Source organism: Oncorhynchus keta, chromosome 1 (genome assembly GCF_023373465.1).
Source record: "Oncorhynchus keta strain PuntledgeMale-10-30-2019 chromosome 1, Oket_V2, whole genome shotgun sequence".
In the NCBI taxonomy this organism is placed as follows: domain Eukaryota; kingdom Metazoa; phylum Chordata; class Actinopteri; order Salmoniformes; family Salmonidae; genus Oncorhynchus; species Oncorhynchus keta.
Genome location: NC_068421.1, coordinates 8,849,331 through 8,870,689, shown reverse-complemented (window position 1 = coordinate 8,870,689; position 21,359 = coordinate 8,849,331). Strand labels below are relative to the sequence as shown.

The 21,359-nt window shown below is 47.8% G+C and overlaps 2 protein-coding genes and 1 long non-coding RNA gene across 3 annotated transcripts; 1 reads left to right on the top strand and 2 right to left on the bottom strand.

Moving 5' to 3' along the window:
- The first annotated feature begins 4,733 nt into the window (after nucleotides 1–4,733).
- wdr53 (WD repeat domain 53) lies at nucleotides 4,734–7,214 on the top strand. The gene is made up of 3 exons (XM_035776379.2): nucleotides 4,734–4,820; nucleotides 5,728–6,235; nucleotides 6,333–7,214. Exons 2-3 carry the CDS (start codon nucleotides 5,744–5,746, stop codon nucleotides 7,002–7,004), a joined length of 1,164 nt encoding a protein of 387 aa, XP_035632272.1. The 5' UTR covers nucleotides 4,734–4,820; nucleotides 5,728–5,743; the 3' UTR covers nucleotides 7,005–7,214.
- Nucleotides 6,882–7,607, bottom strand: LOC127915092 (uncharacterized). The gene is made up of 4 exons (XR_008090174.1): nucleotides 7,528–7,607; nucleotides 7,238–7,309; nucleotides 7,087–7,197; nucleotides 6,882–7,048 (listed from the first exon to the last, which is right to left on the bottom strand). It is a non-coding gene; the product is annotated as an uncharacterized LOC127915092 (long non-coding RNA).
- A 2,142-nt stretch (nucleotides 7,608–9,749) lies between these two features.
- On the bottom strand, nucleotides 9,750–14,605 carry LOC118387637 (signal recognition particle receptor subunit beta-like). The gene is made up of 7 exons (XM_035776248.2): nucleotides 14,370–14,605; nucleotides 13,894–13,988; nucleotides 13,722–13,799; nucleotides 13,495–13,577; nucleotides 11,776–11,912; nucleotides 11,599–11,653; nucleotides 9,750–10,640 (listed from the first exon to the last, which is right to left on the bottom strand). The coding sequence occupies exons 1-7, from the start codon at nucleotides 14,527–14,529 to the stop codon at nucleotides 10,430–10,432; spliced, it is 819 nt and encodes a 272-aa protein (XP_035632141.1). The 5' UTR covers nucleotides 14,530–14,605; the 3' UTR covers nucleotides 9,750–10,429.
- Nucleotides 14,606–21,359: the final 6,754 nt, after the last annotated feature.

The window sequence follows — 21,359 nt, the reverse complement described above, 5'->3', positions numbered from 1 at the left end:
CTGTGATCACATGACAGTAGCAGAGACAACTGATCACATGACAGTAGCTAGTACCAGAGACAACTGATCACATGACAGTAGCTAGTACCAGAGACAACTGATCACATGACAGTAGCTAGTACCAGAGACAACTGATCACATGACAGTAGCAGAGACAACTGTGATCACATGACAGTAGCAGAGACAACTGATCACATGACAGTAGCTAGTAGCAGAGACAACTGATCACATGACAGTAGCAGAGACAACTGATCACATGACAGTAGCAGAGACAACTGATCACAGTAGCTAGTAGCAGAGACAGCTGTGATCACATGACAGTAGCAGAGACAACTGTGATCACAGTGAGACAACTGATCACATGACAGTAGCAGAGACAGCTGTGATCACATGACAGTAGCTAGTAGCAGAGACAACTGATCACATGACAGTAGCAGAGACAGCTGTGATCACATGACAGTAGCTAGTAGCAGAGACAACTGATCACATGACAGTAGCAGAGACAGCTGTGATCACATGACAGTAGCAGAGACGACTGATCACATGACAGTAGCTAGTAGCAGAGACAGCTGTGATCACATGACAGTAGCAGAGACAACTGATCACATGACAGTAGCAGAGACAACTGTGATCACATGACAGTAGCAGAGACAACTGATCACATGACAGTAGCAGAGACAGCTGATCACATGACAGTAGCTAGTAGCAGAGACAACTGATCACATGACAGTAGCAGAGACAACTGTGATAACATGACAGTAGCTAGTAGCAGAGACAACTGATCACATGACAGTAGCTAGTAGCAGAGACACGGGCTTCCGAAGTAGAACACCTCCCCATCACTGTCAGCATTCTTTAGAAAGGCCACAGGCTTTAAGCACCATTGTGGTCTGACCTATGACGTGCATTTCCCCCCCTATATTGTTCTCTTCCACTCGTTTGTTGTCTCACTTGTTTCATTGATTCTCATCTCTCTCTCTCACACCGTCTCACCCATCGCCATCTGAAGCAAAGTGGAAATGTATTGGATTCTCCATATAACCTTAGTATTTCAGCTGAATGATAAAACGGACACATGTTCTTAGTAGAACAGAATATAACAATAGACTGAATATAACAGTAGAAAAACACACGGTGTGGCCATAGGGCCCTACCACCTTATGCAAACAGAGCGATGGAGTGTCCAATACGGTCCGTTCCAAAAGTTGTTCAGCAAAACAAGTACACTACCGGTCAAAAGTTTTAGAACACCTACTCAGTCAAGGGTTTCTTTATTTTGACTATTTTCTACATTGTAGAATAATAGTGAAGACTATTAAAACTATGAAATAAAACATATGGAATCATGTAGTAAATAAATACAAATATATTTGAGATTCTTTAAATAGCCACCCTTTGCCTTGATGACAGCTTTGCACACACTTGGCATTCTCTCAACCAGCTTCATGGGGTAGTCAACTGGAATGCATTTCAATTAACAGGTGCGCCTTCTTAAAAGTTAATTTGTGGAATTTATTTCCTTCTTAATGCATTTGAGCCAATCAGTTGTGTTGTGACAAGGTAGGGATGGTATACAGAATATAGCCCTATTTGGTAAAAGACCAAGTCCATATTATGGCAAACAACAGCTCAAATAAGCAAAGAGAAACGACATTTCATCATTACTTTAAAACATGAAGGTCAGTCAATGAGGAACATTTCAAGAACTTTAAGTGCAGTCGCAAAACCCATCAAGCACTATGATGAAACTGGAAAGAAACCACTACTAAAGAACAATAATAAATCAGAACAATAAGAAGAAGAGACTTGCTTGGGCCAAGAAACACGAGCAATGGACATCAGACCGGTAGAAATGTGTCCTTTGGTTTGATTTGGAGACTTTTGGTTCCAACCGCTGTGTCTTTGTGAGACGCAGTGTGGATGAAACGATGATCTCTGCATGTCTCTGGGGCGGCAGCGTAGCCTAGTGGTTAGAGCGTTGGACTAATAACCGGAAGGTTGCGAGTTCAAACCCCCGAGCTGACAAGGTACAAATCTGTCGTTCTGCCCCTGAACAGGCTGTTCCCAGGCCGTCATTGAAAATAAGAATAGGTTCTTAACTGACTTGCCTGGTTAAATAAGGGTAAAATAAAAAAATAAAAGATGTGTAATTCCCACCGTAAAGCATGGAGGAGGAGGTGTGATGGTGTGGGGGTGCTTTGCTGGCAACACTGTCTGTGATTTATTTAGAATTCAAGACACACTTAACCAGCATAGCTACCACAGCATTCTGCAGCGATACGCCATCCCATCTGGTTTGGGCTTAGTGGGATTATCATTTGTTTTTCAACAGGATAGACCTGTGTAAGGTCTATCTGACCAAGAAGGAGAGTGATGGAGTGATGCATCAGGTGACCTGGCCTCCACAATCCCCCGACCTCAACCAAATTTAGATGGTTTGGGATTAGTTAGACTGCAGAGTGAAGGAGAAGCAGCCGACAAGTGCTCAGCATATGTCCTTCAAGACTATTGGAAAAGCATTCCAGGTGAAGCTGGTTGAGAGAATGTCAAGCATTTGCAAAGCTGTCATCAAGGCAAAGGGTGGCTATTTGAAGAATCTCAAATTAAATATTTGTTTAACACCTTTTGGTTACTACATGATTCCATGTGTGTTATTTCATAGTTTGATGTCTTCACTATTATCCTACAATGTAGAAAATAGTCAAAATTAAGAAAAAGAACTCTTGAATGAGAAGGTGTGTCCAAACTTTTGACCGGTAGTGTATATAGAACTACATAGAAACGTAAGGTCGGTCGCTGCGTTTGCGTAAAGTGTGTAGTGGCCTTAAGCTACCATCTGAAGACAGCACAACTGTGACCGTTAGATATTTCACACTGGTCAGCTCTTCACAACTTCAGCTGTCTGATATTGTTTCTAAACTATAGATGCATAGAGAGATTAACCTGAAAACTAGAAGGAACTATACTTACGGTGAAATATTTTGTGAGATGAGCTTTGAGAAAATCTATGCGTCAGCATATGGATGCACATGTGTGTGTGTGTGTGTGTGTGTGTGTGTGTGTGTGTGTGTGTGTGTGTGTGTGTGTGTGTGTGTGTGTGTGTGTTCGTGTGTGTGTGTGTGTGTTCGTGTGTTATAGCCCTGGTGTCCTCAGTCTGTTCTTCATTCAGTCTGACAGGATGGTGTTACGTTCACCGACCCAGAAATGGGCCACACTCATCAGAAGTGCAGTTTTGGATGAATCAGCAGGCAGCAACCATTGTGTTCCTCATTTTCAGCCTTACCGCTCTACAAAGAGACAGAGAGACAGAGAGTGAGAAAGAGACAGAGAGACAGAGTGAGAAAGAGACAGAGAGTGAGAAAGAGACAGAGAGACAGAGAGTGAGAAAGAGACAGAGTGACAAAGAGAGAGAGAGAGAAAGAGAGAGTGACAGAGTGAGAAAGAGAGAGTGACAGAGAGTGAGAAAGAGAGAGTGACAGGGAGTGAGAAAGAGAGAGTGACAGAGAGTGAGAAAGAGTGACAGAGAGTGAGAAAGAGACAGAGAGTGAGAAAGAGACAGAGAGTGAGAAAGAGAGACAGAGAGTGAGAAAGAGACAGAGAGTGAGAAAGAGAGACAGAGAGTGAGAAAGTGACAGAGAGTGAGAAAGTGACAGAGAAAGAGAGAGTGAGAAAGAGAGACAAAGAGTGACAGAGAGTGAAAAAGAGAGAGAAAGAGTGACAGAGAGTGAGAAAGAGACAGAGAGTGAGAAAGAGACAGAGAGTGAGAAAGAGACAGAGACAGAGAGTGAGAAAGAGAGACAGAGAGTGAGAAAGAGAGACAGAGAGTGAGAAAGAGAGAGACAGGGAGTGAGTGACAGAGAGTGAGAAAGTGACAGAGAAAGAGAGTGAGAAAGAGACAGAGAGAGTGAGAAAGAGACAGAGAGACAGAGAGTGAGAAAGAGAGAGAAAGAGTGACAGAGAGACCTATTTTAGCTCAAGTGTGCTCTCTCAAGTCCACCCCTTGGCACAACAGGTTATAGAGTTTGAATGCCCGAGTATCTCCACTGTGTCCTTAATCTGACATTTGAACCTAACTGAATTATTTCTGCCCAATATGCTTGTATTTCGTCTGTAGAAGTGCATTACTGTTTAGTTATCTCAGAAGAATGACAGAACCCAGTAGCACCAACCAACACAGTCCTCTTACAGTAGACCTGGACACAAAGCATGTCAGTTGATCATGAAAAACAATGAAAAACATTGCTTTCTATGTACATTTAACAAAAAGAGGCAGGAGTTCACTATGTCACATTTCAGTTGTATAAACCTAACACAACCTGTCAGCAAGCATAGAAAGATTTACAGTCAATACTGCTATAGGCATAATACCCATGAAACCTAATTTCATGTAAATCAGTTTGAGGATTGTAATTTATTTATTGACTTTATTTAACTAGGCAAGTCAGTTAAGAACAAATTCTTATTTACAATGATGGCCTACTCGGCCAAAACACGGACGACACTGGGCCAACGTATTGTTCGCCCTATGGGACTCCCAATTACGTCCGGATGTGATACTGCCTGGATTCGAACCAGGTACTATAGTGACGCCTCTTGAACTGAGATGCAGTGCCTTAGACTGCTGCGCCACTCGGGGTACTGTAGATCAAACATAAATAAAATAAATAATACTGTGGTAGAAATTATTGTTTTCCCATTGTGAAATAGGCTTTACGTCTTTTTTAATGCAGATGATTGGGTCGTTACCTACCCTCTGATGTCATCAATGTGCGACTTTACAAGTAGTTTTCGAACAGGGGAAGCTAACATTCGTGTGAAAGGTAAAGTGGAAACATCACATATGCTGAACGTTTATTTAATTTAGTGGTGCTGTGTTATGTCATGACAGTTGTGGTTATTAGCAAAGATTTCGCCAATGACATCGAGCTAAAGTGTTTCGATAGTTGTGTTGACATGCTAACTTAACTAGCATAGCTTCAGCGTTCTGGTAAACACATGGTTAGTCCGTGGCTAGATTTGACTTCTGTACTATTAAATAAATAAAGACATCCAAATGGAAACGTTTATTATTAATATAATGACTATTTATATGGCTACCAGTTACTGTAGCTACTTATTAACACCAGATGGGATTTAACAAAGATGTTATCCATTACTGGGAGTTAAGGTTAATTAGGTCGCCTGGAGACCCGACGTTGAATTCTGTCAGATAGAAATTAGCATTTGAATCAGGAAAGTTAACTCTTAAACTTCAAGCCAGAATGTTGAATAAAATGATATTTGAACGTACTTGTTGGCAGTGCTGGTTGGTCCTCTTGGGGTAGGAATGTGAGACAATATATCCACAGGAAAGTGTAATTACATTAAATGTTTGAAAGCGTTGGTATCAGTAGTGCGTTCAGATTAATATCAATTGAAGCATAAGCACGAGACGCATGCATATACTTGCCGAGCTCGTGCACGTGTTTACATTCGTCTGCGCATGTCTCAGGTGATGTATCTGGTTTCAATTTACCCTACTGTCCCCAAACTCCAGTCAGAGATACCAACAATCTTTGGTTAAATTACATTATCTGGTGCAATAGTTACTTTTATTGTATCAAAACGTTCTGCAGTGTATAATTTTTTTTTACAGCTAGATATGTACAGGGTCATGTCACTGTTAGCAAAATATACCAGTTTATGTAGTATTTATTTATATGTAGTATATATTCTGCTTCACCCCAGGTATGCCAATGTGATCATGGCCAGCAGGCAGTGGTGTGAGGGTCACTCCACCCCAGTGCTGTGTGTGGGGGCCTCTGGGGGTCCGGAGGGTCTCCTAGCCTCTGGCTCAGAGGAGGGTGAGGTAACAGTGTGGAACCAGGAGGGAACGGTGTTAGCTCGTCTCCGTCTGCCCAGCGGGGATGATGTGACCAGCGCTGTGTTCTCGCCGGCGGCTCCAGGCCTGTTGTATGTGTCCCACGGGGAGACGGTGAGCGTATTGGACCCTAGGAGCCTAAAGGGGGCGGTAGAGGAGCTACAGGGTGCGGGAGAGGAGGAGATCAACTCTCTGGCTCTGAATGAGACAGGCTCAGCTCTGGCCGTGGCTGATGACTCGGGGGTGGTGAGGGTGCTAGGGCTGCCGGGGGGTCAAGTAAACAGGACGCTCCGCAGACACACCAACATCGTCTCATCTGTGGCTTTCCGCCCTCTCAGGCCCAACAACTTGGTCTCAGCCGGGCTCGACATGCAGGTGAGATGTCTGGAGATGGAGAAAGGGCATGCTTGAGAGTACCCTGTTTGACTGAGTAAGCATGTCTTGACCCCCTTCTGTCCTCAATCTCTTGCAGGTGATGTTGTGGAGCCTCCAGAAGACACGCCCCGTCTGGACCCTCAACCTGCAGGAAGTGGCTGAGGAAGAGGAGGCCCATCAGCACAAAGCCGGTCAGCTCTTCAACCCACCTCTGGCCCACTGCGTCTCTGTAGCAACCTGCGGGAATGTTTTGGCCTGCGCCGCCGAGGACGGACGTGTGCACCTGATGCGGGTCGGCAGTGGCTCCAAACTGGACCGACAGGGGGCCATCAAGGCCCACAGCCAGGGAGCCTCGCAGGCCCACTTCCTCAGCTTCTTACCCCACCCATACTGGCTGGCTACTGGGGGCAACGACGGCATGGTGGCCCTCTGGGATCTCAGTCAGAACCCGGTAGTTACTGTTGAGGATAAGGGCAAGCCACAGGCAGCGCCAGTCCACCGCAGGAGACCCAATGCCAGGGCTAAAGCCAAACTCCAGGCCCAGCCCCAGCAGGCCAAAGAGGAGACTAAGGAGAGGGAGGAGGTGGAGGGCAGCAGTGTAGATCAGTCACCAGGCACAGAGGAGGCCCTGAAATCAGGACCTAAACTCAGCTTCAGCCATGGGGACAAGGTGAACTGGGTGTGTCCCACTCTGCTGAGAGGGGAGCCCAGCCTGGTGGTGGCTGATCAGAGCCCGAACCTGTCTGTCTACTCTCTGGCTGGTCTATAGACCTAACCTGTCTGTCTACTGTCTGGCTGGTCTATTGACCTAACCTGTCTTGTCTACTGTCTGGCTGGTCTATTGACCTAACCTGTCTGTCTACTGTCTGGCTGGTCTATTGACCTAACCTGTCTGTCTACTGTCTGGCCGGTCTATAGACCTAACCTGTCTGTCTACTCTCTGGCCGGTCTATAGACCTAACCTGTCTGTCTGTCTACTGTCTGGCTGGCTATTGACCTAACCTGTCTGTCTACTGTCTGGCCGGTCTATAGACCTAACCTGTGTCTACTCTCTGGCTGGTCTATAGACCTAACCTGTGTCTACTCTCTGGCTGGTCTATAGACCTAACCTGTGTCTACTCTCTGGCTGGTCTATTGACCTAACCTGTCTGTCTACTGTCTGGGTGGTCTATTGACCTAACCTGTCTGTCTACTGTCTGGCCGGTCTATAGACCTAACCTGTCTGTCTACTGTCTGGCCGGTCTATAGACCTAACCTGTCTGTCTACTCTCTGGCTGGTCTATAGACCTAACCTGTCTGTCTACTCTTTGGCTGTAGCAATATACAAACTGCCTTACCTTATATTACTTAGTATTTGATAGGACTGATAGTAGTTTGATAGGACAAACCAGGGGGTGAAGACTGGTCCATCTGATAGACTGCACCACAAACAAACCATCTGGGGCACCATGACAAACCAGGGGGTGAAGACAGACCATCAAACCAGGGGTGAAGACAGACCATCTGAGGACTGCACCATGACAAACCAGGGGGAAGACAGAAGACTGGTCCATCTGATAGGACTGCACCATGACAAACCAGGGGAAGACAGACCATCTGATAAGACAGACCATCTGATAGGACTGCACCATGACAAACCAGGGGGGTGAAGACAGACCATCTGATAGGACTGCACCATGACAAACCAGGGGGGTGAAGACAGACCATCTGATAGGACTGCACCATGACAAACCAGGGGGGTGAAGACAGACCATCTGATAGGACTGCACCATGACAAACCAGGGGGGTGAAGATCGACGCAGACATTTGATCAGCTCAACAATGAAAAGACTGTGCCGTGTCAGGATCAGGCAGATGTGACTGGTGTCACTGTGCTAGTTCAGCAACTTCCTCCCTCAACTTGCCTCTGACTAGACTTAACGCTAATGTTTCCCAACTCCAGTTGTCAATTACCCCCAGGACAAGCACACCTGACACCTCTTGTCAACTAATCATCAAGCCTGGGGCTGTTTTTCATGGTTCGGGCTAGACCCTTTAGTTTAAGTGAAGGGAAATCTTAACGCTACAGCACACAATGACTTTCCAGACTATTCTGTGCTTTCAACTTCGTGGCAACAGTTGGGGGAAGGCCCTTTCCTGTTTCAGCATGACAATACCCCCATGCACAAAGCGAGGTCTATACAGAAATGGTTTGTCGAGATCGGTGTGGAAGAACATGACACCAACAACCACATACCATCGAACACCTTTGGGATGATTTGGAACGTTGACTGTGAGCCTGAAGGCCTAATCGCCCAACATCAGAGCCCGACCTCACTAATGCTCTTGTGGCCGAATGGAAGCAAGTCCCTGCAGTAATGTTACAACATCTAGTGGAAAACCTTCCCAGAAGAGTGGAGGCTGTTATAGCAGCAATGTTCCAACATCTAGTGGAAAACCTTCCCAGAAGAGTGGAGGCTGTTACAGCAGCAATGTTCCAACATCTAGTGGAAAACCTTCCCAGAAGAGTGGAGGCTATTATAGCAGCAATGTTCCAACATCTAGTGGAAAGCCTTCCCAGAAGAGTGGAGGCTATTATAGCAGCAAAGGGGGGACCAACTCTATATTAATGCCAATGATTTTGGAATGAGATGTTTGACAAGCAGGTGTCCATACTTTCATGTACTGTACATACACTGAGTGTACAAAACATTAAGAACACCTGCTCTTTCCATGACATAGACTGACCAGGTGAAAGATATGATCCCTTATTGATGTCACCTGTTAAATCAACTTCAACCAGTGTAGATGAATGGGCAAGACAAAATATAAGTGCCTTTGAATGGGGTATGGTAATATGTGACAGGCTTACCGGTTAGTGTCAAGAGTTACAACACTGCTGGGTTTTTCACACAACAGTTTCCTGTGTGTGTCAAGAATATCCTACCACCCAAAGGACATCCAGACAATTTGACACAACTGTGGGGAGCATTGGAGTCATCATGGTGGCCAGCAACCCTGGGAAACGCTTTCATCACCTTGTAGAGTCCACCCCCAACCAACTGAGGCTGTTCTGAGTGCAAACAGAGGGAGGGTACTAGGAAAGTGGTCATGTTTGGTTTACTCAATGTATCGCTATGCAGATTTTTAAGGCAATTTCTGATTGAGCCGACATATGTAACGTTTACCTGTGAATGGGATATCAGTAATTGCCGGTACATACCCATTAAAAAAGAGCCACAATGCCCATTAAAATGAGCCACAATACCCATTAAAATGAGCCACAATACCCATGACCTACAATCAGATTGAATCTCAGTGTATTTTTCATACAATCAAGTCAATATCAGTCAAGATGTCAGCCGCTAGGTAAGGATGTATGAGTGAGTTATAACAGGTCCAAAATAAAAACTGTGGCTTGATTTCTTTTCCAATAAAAAAATCAATACATTTGCAGTGTGTATGACTCAACCTTGTCAGTTGGCTTTTTTTCACAGCTTTGTCACAATGGCTACAGTGATGTTGCACTCACCAATAAACCACAAAAACAATTTATTTACAAGCTGAATAAGACAAAAAAAAAATAATAATAAACATTCCTATTTGGCTAACAATGATACAGATTCATGGTCAACTTCCCCCTCAAAAAAAAATAAAGGTGTTGGAACTACAGAATGCACTGGACCACAATACAAACTGATGGAACATTCAGCTAACCCATTCCAAAAAGGAACCCAAATCTGATTTTGAAAAACAAACTGCCAGAATCTAAATGGAGAAATCCGATAGGTCGTCTGATGTGGGTTTAGTGAAATATCTCATCACATTCACAGGATATCATGATTGATGGATTATTCAAATGCTCAGGGGGGGAAAAAAAACAAATAGTAGAAATTGATGTTGACATTGTTAAAAAGCAGTGGGTGAGACTATCCACTATGAAAAGGACGGGTCGTTTCCTAGACACTTAAGTAACACCTGCTATTAGCATTCACTACAACAAGTACCACTGCTGACCTTGTGATGTCAACACAACAACTCACTTCCATAGTGTAGTTGTGTCGAGTCTGGAGTTCTGAGGACCGACGAAGATACCTGATATGCTGAGAGACCTTAGACTAATTCCCCATAATGCACCCCACTCAAGAGCTCTTGGCCAAAGTAGTGACCTATGGGAACTAAATGGCTCTTGGCCAAAGTAGTGACTAAGTCATCTCACAGCAGGGCCAGGCTCTTCTCGAGGCTGGCGATGTCCGCCTCCGCGTCCTCCCCCTTGCTGCCTCGGGCGCTGCACTCCAGGAACTCCACCTTCATGGGCAGCTGGCTGAACTCAAAGTCCTTGCCTTTCTTCCCCAGGTGCACGCTGGCCACCGCTGACCCGTCCTGGGCGCTCAGAGCCGCAGACCGTGTCACTCTCAGTGTGTTCCTGAGGGGAAACGGGAAAGGTTAGGATCAGTTAATTCTATAGAATCACACTTCCATTTAAAAAAATTATGTCTGTGACTTTTAACAGTAAGAAAACATTGTTTTTTATGGCAAAAAAAAAAACAGAACGATTCGGCCCTTAAACAAGCTGTGTGTAAAACAGTGCTACATCTTGGAACATAAATACATGTCACTCTGGAGGACAACAGTAATGTTTGTTTCCAACATTAGGACGGCTCTCCTAAAGAAGTTAAATCCGCTTCGCTTTGTGTTTCCTTGCCATGGTACTGACGAGTGTCGTGATACTGGTATCACCCCCAGGTCCTGGTGTTGTCAGAACACTGGTATCACCCCCAGGTCCTGGTGTTGATGTTCACCCCCAGGCAGAACACTGTGAACCCTGTCCAACTTTTTGGCAAGAGTACCCCCCAGGTCCTGGTGTTGGCAGAACACTGGTATCACCCCGCCTGGTGAAAACTTGAACCCTGAGATTTAAAAATCGCAAATCTAGTGCCAAAGGCATTTTAGAAGCATTGCCTCTCTTGATGATACCAGACACTCATTCATTCTTCATCGGGCAGTCTTCTATACTTCCGACTCCATTTAATGCCAAGATGTTTATATTTATTTTTTATTATACTTTTGTAATGTTTGTTTTTTGACGTGGATCACAGTTCCAGTCTCAGGTTGCGTGGTCCTCGTAATGTTACGTGAAAAACACAACTAATGGGATGCGGAATTAAATGTTGAACAAATAACTCGCACAAAAATGTGACCAGTTCATTTTTGTTATTTGCAATTTAATTTCTTTCACGGGTAAAATGCGAGTGAACTGTTGTTACTTTAGAGCCCACTGAACGTCCGTCTTCTGTTCCCGAACGTTAGCTTGAAACTAGGAAGTGTTTCCTTTTCCACAACAAACACGGAGTAGACAAGGGACTCGTAACATGATTCCTTACATCTCTTTCTCCAGCTGCTGACGAATCAGCTTAGCAGATTTTGCCATGGTGATATCTAGAGAGACGGAAAATATATGAAGTAACACTCCTTTCAAAATCATTAACACACACACACAATGTCATCCTGGGGAGGTTTTTTTTTGTAAAGGGTGGAGGGGTTGACATGTGACGTGTCACCTTGCTTGTTGCAGGCCACTATCAGAGAGGGGGCATTCCTGGACACTACACTGTCAGTCAACAGGAAGTACAGGAACTCAGCCACGTCTCTCACTTCCTTCTGGAAGATGGCACTGTCCACCACAAACACCATGGCTCTGCAGTCAGCGAGAGGAGAGAACAAAAGACCAAGTGAGACGGCGTCTCTGTGGATCTTCATCTTAGGTCAAGTACTGCATGTTATTCACATTATAGACCTCCCCTGAACACCTCAAATACAACACCACATTATAGACCTCCCCTGAACACCTCAAATAAAACACCACATTATAGACCTCCCCTGAACACCCGAAATAAACACCACATTATAGACCTCCCCTGAACACCTGAAATAAACACCACATTATAGACCTCCCCTGAACACCTGAAATAAACACCACATTATAGACCTCCCCTGAACACCTGAAATAAACACCACATTATAGACCTCCCCTGAACACCTGAAATAAACACCACATTATAGACCTCCCCTGAACACCCGAAATAAAACACCACATTATAGACCTCCCCTGAACACCTGAAATAAACACCACATTATAGACCTCCCCTGAACACCTGCAATAACACCACATTATAGACCTCCCCTGAACACCTGAAATAAAACACCACATTATAGACCTCCCTGAACACCTGAAATACAAGCACTGTATTATTTATATTCATTATGGATCCCCCTGAACACCTGAAATAAACACCTGGGTCATTTGTAGGGACTCCCAATCCGTCCGGCTGAACACCTGAACCATGTCTGTAACACCTCGAGCACTGAGATGTTATGTGTGTGTAGCATCTCTTCACAGTCCCTGCTGTTCCAACATTTCTATCCATTAGAAAAAAAAAAAATGCTGATTTCATGAGTTACTTGATGTGGAATAGAATTCCATGTAGTCATGGTTCTATGTAGTACTGTGGAATAGAGTTCCATGTAGTCATGGTTCTATGTAGTACTGTGGAATAGAATTCCATGTAGTCATGGCTCTATGTAGTACTGTGGAATAGAGTTCCATGTAGTCATGGTTCTATGTAGTACTGTGGAATAGAGTTCCATGTAGTCATGGCTCTATGTGGTACTGTGGAATAGAGTTCCATGTAGTCATGGCTCTATGTAGTACTGTGGAATAGAGTTCCATGTAGTCATGGTTCTATGTAGTACTGTGGAATAGAGTTCCATGTAGTCATGGCTCTATGTGGTACTGTGGAATAGAGTTCCATGTAGTCATGGCTCTATGTAGTACTGTGGAATAGAACCATGTAGTCATGGTTCTATGTAGTACTGTGGAATAGAGTTCCATGTAGTCATGGTTCTATGTAGTACTGTGGAATAGAATTCCATGTAGTCATGGTTCTATGCTACTGTGGAATAGAATTCCATGTAGTCATGGTTCTATGTAGTACTGTGGAATAGAGTTCCATGTAGTCATGGTTCTATGTAGTACTGTGGAATAGAGTTCCATGTAGTCATGGTTCTATGTAGTACTGTGGAATAGAATTCCATGTAGTCATGGTTCTATGTAGTACTGCACACCTCCCATAATATGTTCTGGACTTGGAGACTGTAAAGAGACCTCTAGTGGCAAGTCTTAGATAAGTTATAAATCTCCCATGGGTACCTGACACCTGAAATACAAGCACCAAGTTATAAACCTCCCCTGAATAGAAACACCTTTCATCTTCACTGACCTGGCAGCTGACTTGAATTTCTCCACATACTGAGGCCGAAGGCTGTCATGTCCAGGTAGGTCGATCAGGATCCAGCTGCTGCCCTGCCACACCGTAGTACAGGGAACGGTCACGCCAGTGTGTGACACATCTTGACAAATGCATTCTCATCTTTATCATGTAAAGTTCTAGATCCATTCCTGAACCTTCCAACTCACTCTCCTCACCACAGCCTGTTTCCTCCTTACCCTCTCGTTCTTGGCTTTGTAAGGGGCACTGCTGTCCGTGGTGGAGGTCTGGGTTTTCTTGAACTTTCCTGACAACAACTGCAAACAACGACCATCCGTCAGTGTCATAGAACTTCTGCCGTCTGTAAATAGTTGGATTGGACATGCTCATATGTTGCACGGATATACTCACTCGACTAAAGAGGAGGGTCTTTCCAGAATCGCAGAGACCAACCAGCAGCACAGCACTTTGGACAGTTTTTCTGCTTAGCAAGTACTTCAACAACACTGAAATGTAAACCAAAATCATAGCAGACGAGCGCCTGACAAAAGAGCATAACTAGACAGATCGCTAGTGACCACTACTAACTAGCAAGTTAACTAGCGAACCTTTGATAGTAGACTTGATAAAAGACAACAACAAAACAGTTTTTGAAAATCTTATAGCATAGAAAGCCAACAGGCTGATGCTAGGCTAACTAGATAACACAGTGGTTCCAAACTCCGGTCCTCGAGTTCCTCCACAGTACACGTGTTTATTGTAGCCCCGGAAAAGCACACCGGATTCAACTTGTCAACTAATCGTCAGGCCCCCAATGAGTTGAATGAGGTCTGTTTGTCCGGGGCCGAGAACAAAACGGGGTGCTTTTGGGGATAACCTAAACTTACCAACAGTGATGACAACAACAGCCAAAGAAACAACAATTCCGATCATAAATATGGGGTCTTGGTCTTCTAACACCTTCTTTAAAGCGTCTAAATAAGGTTCAAAAGGATTTTCTCTCGCGTCTATTTTCGCCTCCATATTGATGCCGGGCTCTGTAGCCATATCTGCTACTGTCACTTCACTCAGGACACGTCTACATTCTTCTTCTTTCTCGTCTTCGTCTTCTTCTTCTTCTTCTTCTTCTTCGGGATTAGGTTGGCGAATTGCGTCCAACGTCTAAGGTGTATACACTGCCACCTACTGGACTGGAGTGTGAGGCCAGTCGCAGCATACCTAAAGTAAATGATCTCCATTATTCCTGTTACTTTAAGAAATTGAAATAGAGCCCTAAACACCACATTCCTCCAACCACGACACCACCCAAACCCTGTACCTAGAGCCCTAGACACCACATTCCTCCCACCACGACACCACCCAAACCCTGTACCTAGAGCCCTAGACACCACATTCCTCCAACCACGACATCACCCAAACCCTGTACCTAGAGCCCTTAACACCACATTCCTCCAACCACGACATCACCCAAACCCTGTACCTAGAGCCCTTGACACAACATTCCTCCAACCACGACACCACCCAAACCCTGTAACCTAGAGCCCTAAACACCACATTCCTCCAACCACGACACCACCCAAACCCTGTACCTAGAGCCCTAGACACCACATTCCTCCAACCACGACACCACCCAAACCCTGTACCTAGAGCCCTAGACACCACATTCCTCCAACCACGACACCACCCAAACCCTGTACCTAGAGCCCTAGACACCACATTCCTCCAACCACGACACCACCCAAACCCTGTACCTAGAGCCCTAAACACCACATTCCTCCAACCACAACACCACCCAAACCCTGTACCTAGAGCCCTAAACACCACATTCCTCCAACCACGACACCACCCAAACCCTGTACCTAGAGCCCTAGACACCACATTCCTCCAACCACGACACCACCCAAACCCTGTACCTAGAGCCCTAAACACCACATTCCTCCAACCACGACACCACCCAAACCCTGTACCTAGAGCCCTAGACACCACATTCCTCCAACCACGACACCACCCAAACCCTGTACCTAGAGCCCTAAACACCACATTCCTCCAACCACAACACCACCCAAACCCTGTACCTAGAGCCCTAGACACCACATTCCTCCAACCACGACACCACCCAAACCCTGTACCTAGAGCCCTAGACACCACATTCCTCCAACCACGACACCACCCAAACCCTGTACCTAGAGCCCTAAACACCACATTCCTCCAACCACGACACCACCCAAACCCTGTACCTAGAGCCCTAGACACCACATTCCTCCAACCACGACACCACCCAAACCCTGTCCAGCCTCTCTCACCCTCTAGAGCCCTAGACACCACTTTCCTCCAACCACTACACCACCCAAACCCCGTAACCTAGAGCCCTAGACACCACATTCCTCCAACCACGACACCACCCAAACCCTGTACCTAGAGCCCTAGACACCACATTCCTCCAACCACGACACCACCCAAACCCCGTCCAGCCTCTCTAACCCTCTAGAGCCCTAGACACCACTTTCCTCTACTCTTCTCACTGTCTCTAGAGAGGAGACATGCTGGACAGTCATTATTCTATCCACCTCCAGAGAGGAGACATGTTGGACAGTCATTATTCTAACCACCTCCAGAGAGGAGACATGTTGGACAGTCATTATTCTAACCACCTCCAGAGAGGAGACATGATGGACAGTCCTTATTCTAACCACCTCCAGAGAGGAGACATGATGGACAGTCCTTATTCTAACCACCTCCAGAGAGGAGACATGATGGACAGTCCTTATTCTAACCACCTCCAGAGAGGAGACATGATGGACAGTCCTTATTCTAACCACCTCCAGAGAGGAGACATGATGGACAGTCCTTATTCTAACCACCTCCAGAGAGGAGACATGATGGACAGTCATTATTCTAACCACCTCCAGAGAGGAGACATGATGGACAGTCCTTATTCTAACCACCTCCAGAGAGGAGACATGATGGACAGTCATTATTCTAACCACCTCCAGAGAGGAGACATGATGGACAGTCCTTATTCTAACCACCTCCAGAGAGGAGACATGATGGACAGTCCTTATTCTAACCACCTCCAGAGAGGAGACATGATGGACAGTCCTTATTCTAACCACCCCCAGAGAGGAGACATGATGGACAGTCCTTATTCTAACCACCTCGGTCTCCTTCAGCCTAACAGGACACTTCAGAAATTCACGTGCATGTTCACCGCCACCATTTCACCATTTGTGCTCAGCTGGGATACACCTCGGAAACGCACGCGGTTTTACCAAACTAAAAACAAGAGCAACATTAAGTTTCAATCGTAAAACAACGGTCTAGCGATGTTTTTTTTTTACACCCTTGAGTATTAAAACGCTGTTGAATTTGTATCCCGCTCAGTAAACGTAGTGGCCAACGTTTGGCTCACGTTTTTAACGTTAGCCAGGTTCTGGCCAACGTGGTGGCCAACGTGGTGGCCAACGTGGTAGCCAACGTGGTGGCCAGCGTGGTGGCCAACGTAGTGGCCAACGTAGTAGCCAGCGTGGTAGCCAGCGTTGTAGCCAACGTGGTAGCCAGCGTGGTGGCCAACGTGGTGGCCAGCGTGGTGGCCAACGTGGTGGCCAACGTGGTGGCCAGCGTGGTAGCCAACGTGGTGGCCAGCGTGGTGGCCAACGTGTGGCCAGCGTGGTAGCCAACGTGGTGGCCAGCGTGGTGGCCAACGTGGTAGCCAACGTGGTGGCCAACGTAGTAGCCAACGTAGTAGCCAACGTAGTGGCCAACGTAGTGGCCAACGTAGTGGCCAACGTAGTAGCCAACGTAGTGGCCAACGTAGTGGCCAACGTAGTGGCCAACGTAGTGGCCAACGTAGTGGCCAACGTAGTAGCCAACGTAGTGGCCAACGTAGTGGCCAACGTAGTGGCCAACGTAGTGGCCAACGTAGTGGCCAACGTAGTGGCCAACGTAGTGGCCAACGTAGTGGCCAACGTAGTGGCCAACGTAGTAGCCAACGTAGTGGCCAACGTAGTGGCCAACGTAGTGGCCAACGTAGTGGCCAACGTAGTAGCCAACGTAGTGGCCAACGTAGTGGCCAACGTAGTGGCCAACGTAGTAGCCAACGTAGTGGCCAACGTAGTAGCCAACGTAGTGGCCAACGTAGTGGCCAACGTAGTGGCCAACGTAGTGGCCAACGCAGTGGCCAACGCAGTGGCCAACGTAGTGGCCAACGTAGTGGCTAACGTAGTGGCCAACGTAGTGGCCAACGTAGTGGCCAACGTAGTGGCCAACGTAGTAGCCAAGTCTTCCTGTTTTCCTCAGAGAAAAAATCTTGATTTTATCCCTAACCATTCAAAAGATATCACCCATAATATATATTTTTTAATTTTATTAGTCAAGTCAGTTAAGAACAAATTCTTATTGACAATGATGACCTACTGGGGAACAGTGAGTTTAACTGCCTTGTTCAGGAACAGAACAACAGATTTTTACCTTGTCAGCTTGGGGATTTGATCTAGCAACCTTTTAGGTTACTGGTCCAACACTCTAACCACTAGGCTACCTGCCACCTATGGTGTTCTACAAGTTTAGATAGCTGGCTAGATGAACTAACTATCAAAACATTTCTAGCTGACATGGCTAATTGAGTGACCGACATAAAAAGGAAAAACTGCTGATGCCCAATTATTTTCTTGAAATTTCACCTGGTGTATTCTATTATTCTTACTCTCAATATTAAATTGAGATCCTGACTGAGTTCCAAAAATAACTGTCTATGGCTGGAGCTGGCCCCGAGAGGCCAGCAGCCTGGGAGAGAAGAGTGCAACTGCAGCCCGCAATTCAGGGCGTTCCTGCATGTGGGCATTCCTGCATCTGCAGGAACCCCTCTTTATACTTCTATTGGTCAATTATTAAGCTAGGACAGGTAAGGGCGGGGCCTCTCCAGAACTGGTGGGAGGCGGGGCCGCTCCGGAACAGGTGGGAGGCGGGGCCGCTCCGGAACAGGTGGGAGGCGGGGCCGCTCCGGAACAGGTGGGAGGCGGGGTCGCTCCGGGACATGTGGGAGGCGGGATCGCTCCGGGACATGTGGGAGGCGGGGTCGCTCTGGAACAGGTGGGAGGCGGGGCCGCTCCGGAACAGGTGGGAGGCGGGGTCGCTCCGGAACAGGTGGGAGGCGGGGTCGCTCCGGAACAGGTGGGAGGCGGGGTCTGCTTTCCTCAACAGGTGGGAGGAAATCATGTGGGAGGCGGGGCCGCTCCGGAACAGGTGGGAGGCGGGGCCGCTCAACAGGTGGGAGGCGGGGTCCTCCGGATAAGGCGGGGTATATAGGTGGGAGGCGGGGTTTTCCGGATTGGGAGGCGGGGTCAAGTCAGGTGGGAGGCGGGGTCAAACAGGTGGGAGGCGGGGTATCCGGACAGGTGGGAGGCGGGGTCGCCCGGAACAGGTGGGAGGCGGGGCCGCTCCCGGAACAGGTGGGAGGCGGGAGTTTAACAGGTGGGAGGCGGGGTCGCTCCGGAACAGGTGGGAGGCGGGGTCGCTCCGGAACAGGTGGGAGGCGGGGTTTCCGGAACAGGTGGGAGGCGGGGCCGCTGAACGGTAGGTGACAGCAATGCACTGTGAAGTTGGATGCCAACCCCCAATTAACCACAGATGAAGAAGCGGGGGTACAACGGTGTTAACTATAGCTAGTACACACCGGTAGAAAAGATTTAGAACTAACCCGCCTGCCCCCGCCTGTCAGGCACTGTTTTTCACTGTTTTCCCTCAGTTCTGGACATTGTCTAACTGGCACATGCTAACTAATTGAGGACTCCGTCATAAAAGGAAAACAACTGATAATAATTTTTTTCCCTTTTTGACCCATTTCACCTGATGATGTCATGCTGGAGAGGTGGTGTTCTTAAGGAACCAATGGGATGCTGGAGGGGTGTGGGGGGTGGTGAGGAATGACGAATGACTGCAGTTGCACACTATTGGAGAGTTATTCCTGGGAGGACGGTGGGAGGCATTCCTGGGAGGACAGGGGAGGCATTCCTGGGAGGACAGGGGGAGGCATTCTGGGGGACAGGGGGCAATTCCTGGGAGGACGGGGGAGGCATTCCTGGGGGACAGGGGGAGGCATTCCTGGGAGGACGGGGGGAGGCATTCCTGGGAGGACAGGGGAGGCATTCCTGGGAGGACGGGGGAGGCATTCCTGGGAGGACTATTGGTCAATTCCTGGGAGGACGGGGGAGGCATTCCTGGGGGACAGGGGAGGCATTCCTGGGAGGACTGGGGAGGCATTCCTGGGAGGACGGGGGAGGCATTCCTGGGAGGACTGGGGAGTGGGAGGACGGGGGAGTCATTCCTGGGAGAACGGGGGGGAGGCATTCCTGGGAGGCGGGGGAGGCATTCCTGGGAGAACGGGGGAGGCATTCCTGGGAGGACAGGAGGAGGCATTCCTGGGAGGACAGGGGGAGGTATTCCTGGGAGGACGGGGGGGAGGCATTCCTGGGAGGACAGGGGAGGCATTCCTGGGAGGACAGGGGGAGGCATTCCTGGGAGGATAGGGGGAGGCATTCCTGGGAGGACAGGGGGAGGCATTCCTGCGAGGACAGGGAGGCATTCCTGCGAGGACAGGGGGAGGCATTTCTGGGAGGACGGGGAGAGGCATTTCTGGGAGGACGGGGAGAGGCATTTCTGGGAGGACGGGGAGGCATTCCTGGGAGGAGATATTTCTGGGAGGACGGGGGGAGGCATTCCTGGGAGGACAGGGAGAGGCATTTCTGGGAGGATGGGGGGCATTTCTGGGAGGACAGGGGGAGGCCTAGGAGGACGGGGGAGGCATTCCTGGGAGGACGGGGGAAGCATTCCTGGGAGGACAGGGGGTTATTCCTGGGAGGACGGGGGGAGGCGTTCCTGGGAGGATGGGGGTAGGCATTCCTGGGAGGCCAGGGGGGGTTATTCCTGGGAGGACGGGAGAGGCGTTCCTGGGAGGATGGGGGAGGCATTCCTGGGAGGCCAGGGGGGTTATTCCTGGGAGGACGGGGAGAGGCATTTCTGGGAGGATGGGGAGGCATTCCTGGGAGGACAGGGGGGGGTATTCCTGGGATGAGGCATTCCTGGGAGGCCAGGGAGGTGGATTATTCCTAGGAGGACGGGGGAGGCATTCCTGGGAGGACGGGGGGAGCCATTTCTGGGAGGACAGGGGGAGGCATTTCTGGGAGGACGGGGAGAGGCATTTCTGGGAGGGAGGCATTTCTGGGAGGACGGGGGGAGGCATTTCTGGGAGGACGGGGAGAGGCATTCCTGGGAGGGAGGTATTTCTGGGAGGACGGGGGGAGGCATTCCTGGGAGGACGGGGGGAGATATTCCTGGGAGGACGGGGGGAGGCAATCCTGCAGGATGGGACCTGTGTACTTTAGATACAACAGACACTGTATAGAGGAGACCAAGGCACAGCGTGATATAAATACATTCTTCTTTTAATAAAGCGAGACCACTTAAAAAAAAAGTGCCGCTATATAGACCAAGTGCTGACATGCAACTACACATAGACAATAACCCACAAAACCAAAATGGCAAATGGCAACCTAAATAGGATCCTCAATCAGAGACAACGATAAACAGCTGCCTCTGATTGGGAACCAATTCAGGCCACCACATTACCTCGACATACAAAAAACCCATAGATATACAAAAACCCTAGACAGTGATAAAAACACACATTCCCACCCTCGTCACACCCTGACCTGACCAAAATAACACATAAAACATAGATAATGAAGGTCAGGGCGTGACAGACACGCTCAGTAGTAACTGATTTTTAGATTATGTCAGTAGGGGGCGATCTAACCAGAACACTGTGTCACACCCTGATCTGTTTCACCTGTCTTCGTTATTGTCTCCACCCCCTCCAGGTG

What these genes read in the sequence shown, in the direction of transcription:
- wdr53 (XM_035776379.2), top strand. Translation starts at nt 5,744, where the DNA reads ATGGCCAGCAGGCAGTGGTGTGAGGGTCACTCCACCCCAGTGCTGTGT. An exon ending in CAGCCGGGCTCGACATGCAG is followed by an intron (nt 6,236 to 6,332) that starts GTGAGATGTCTG and finishes AATCTCTTGCAG; the next exon opens with GTGATGTTGTGGAGCCTCCA.
- LOC118387637 (XM_035776248.2), bottom strand. Translation starts at nt 14,529, where the DNA reads ATGGCTACAGAGCCCGGCATCAATATGGAGGCGAAAATAGACGCGAGA. An exon ending in ACAAAGCCAAGAACGAGAGG is followed by an intron (nt 13,578 to 13,721) that starts GTAAGGAGGAAA and finishes ACGGTGTGGCAG; the next exon opens with GGCAGCAGCTGGATCCTGAT. An exon ending in AGTGGCCTGCAACAAGCAAG is followed by an intron (nt 11,654 to 11,775) that starts GTGACACGTCAC and finishes CCGTCTCTCTAG; the next exon opens with ATATCACCATGGCAAAATCT.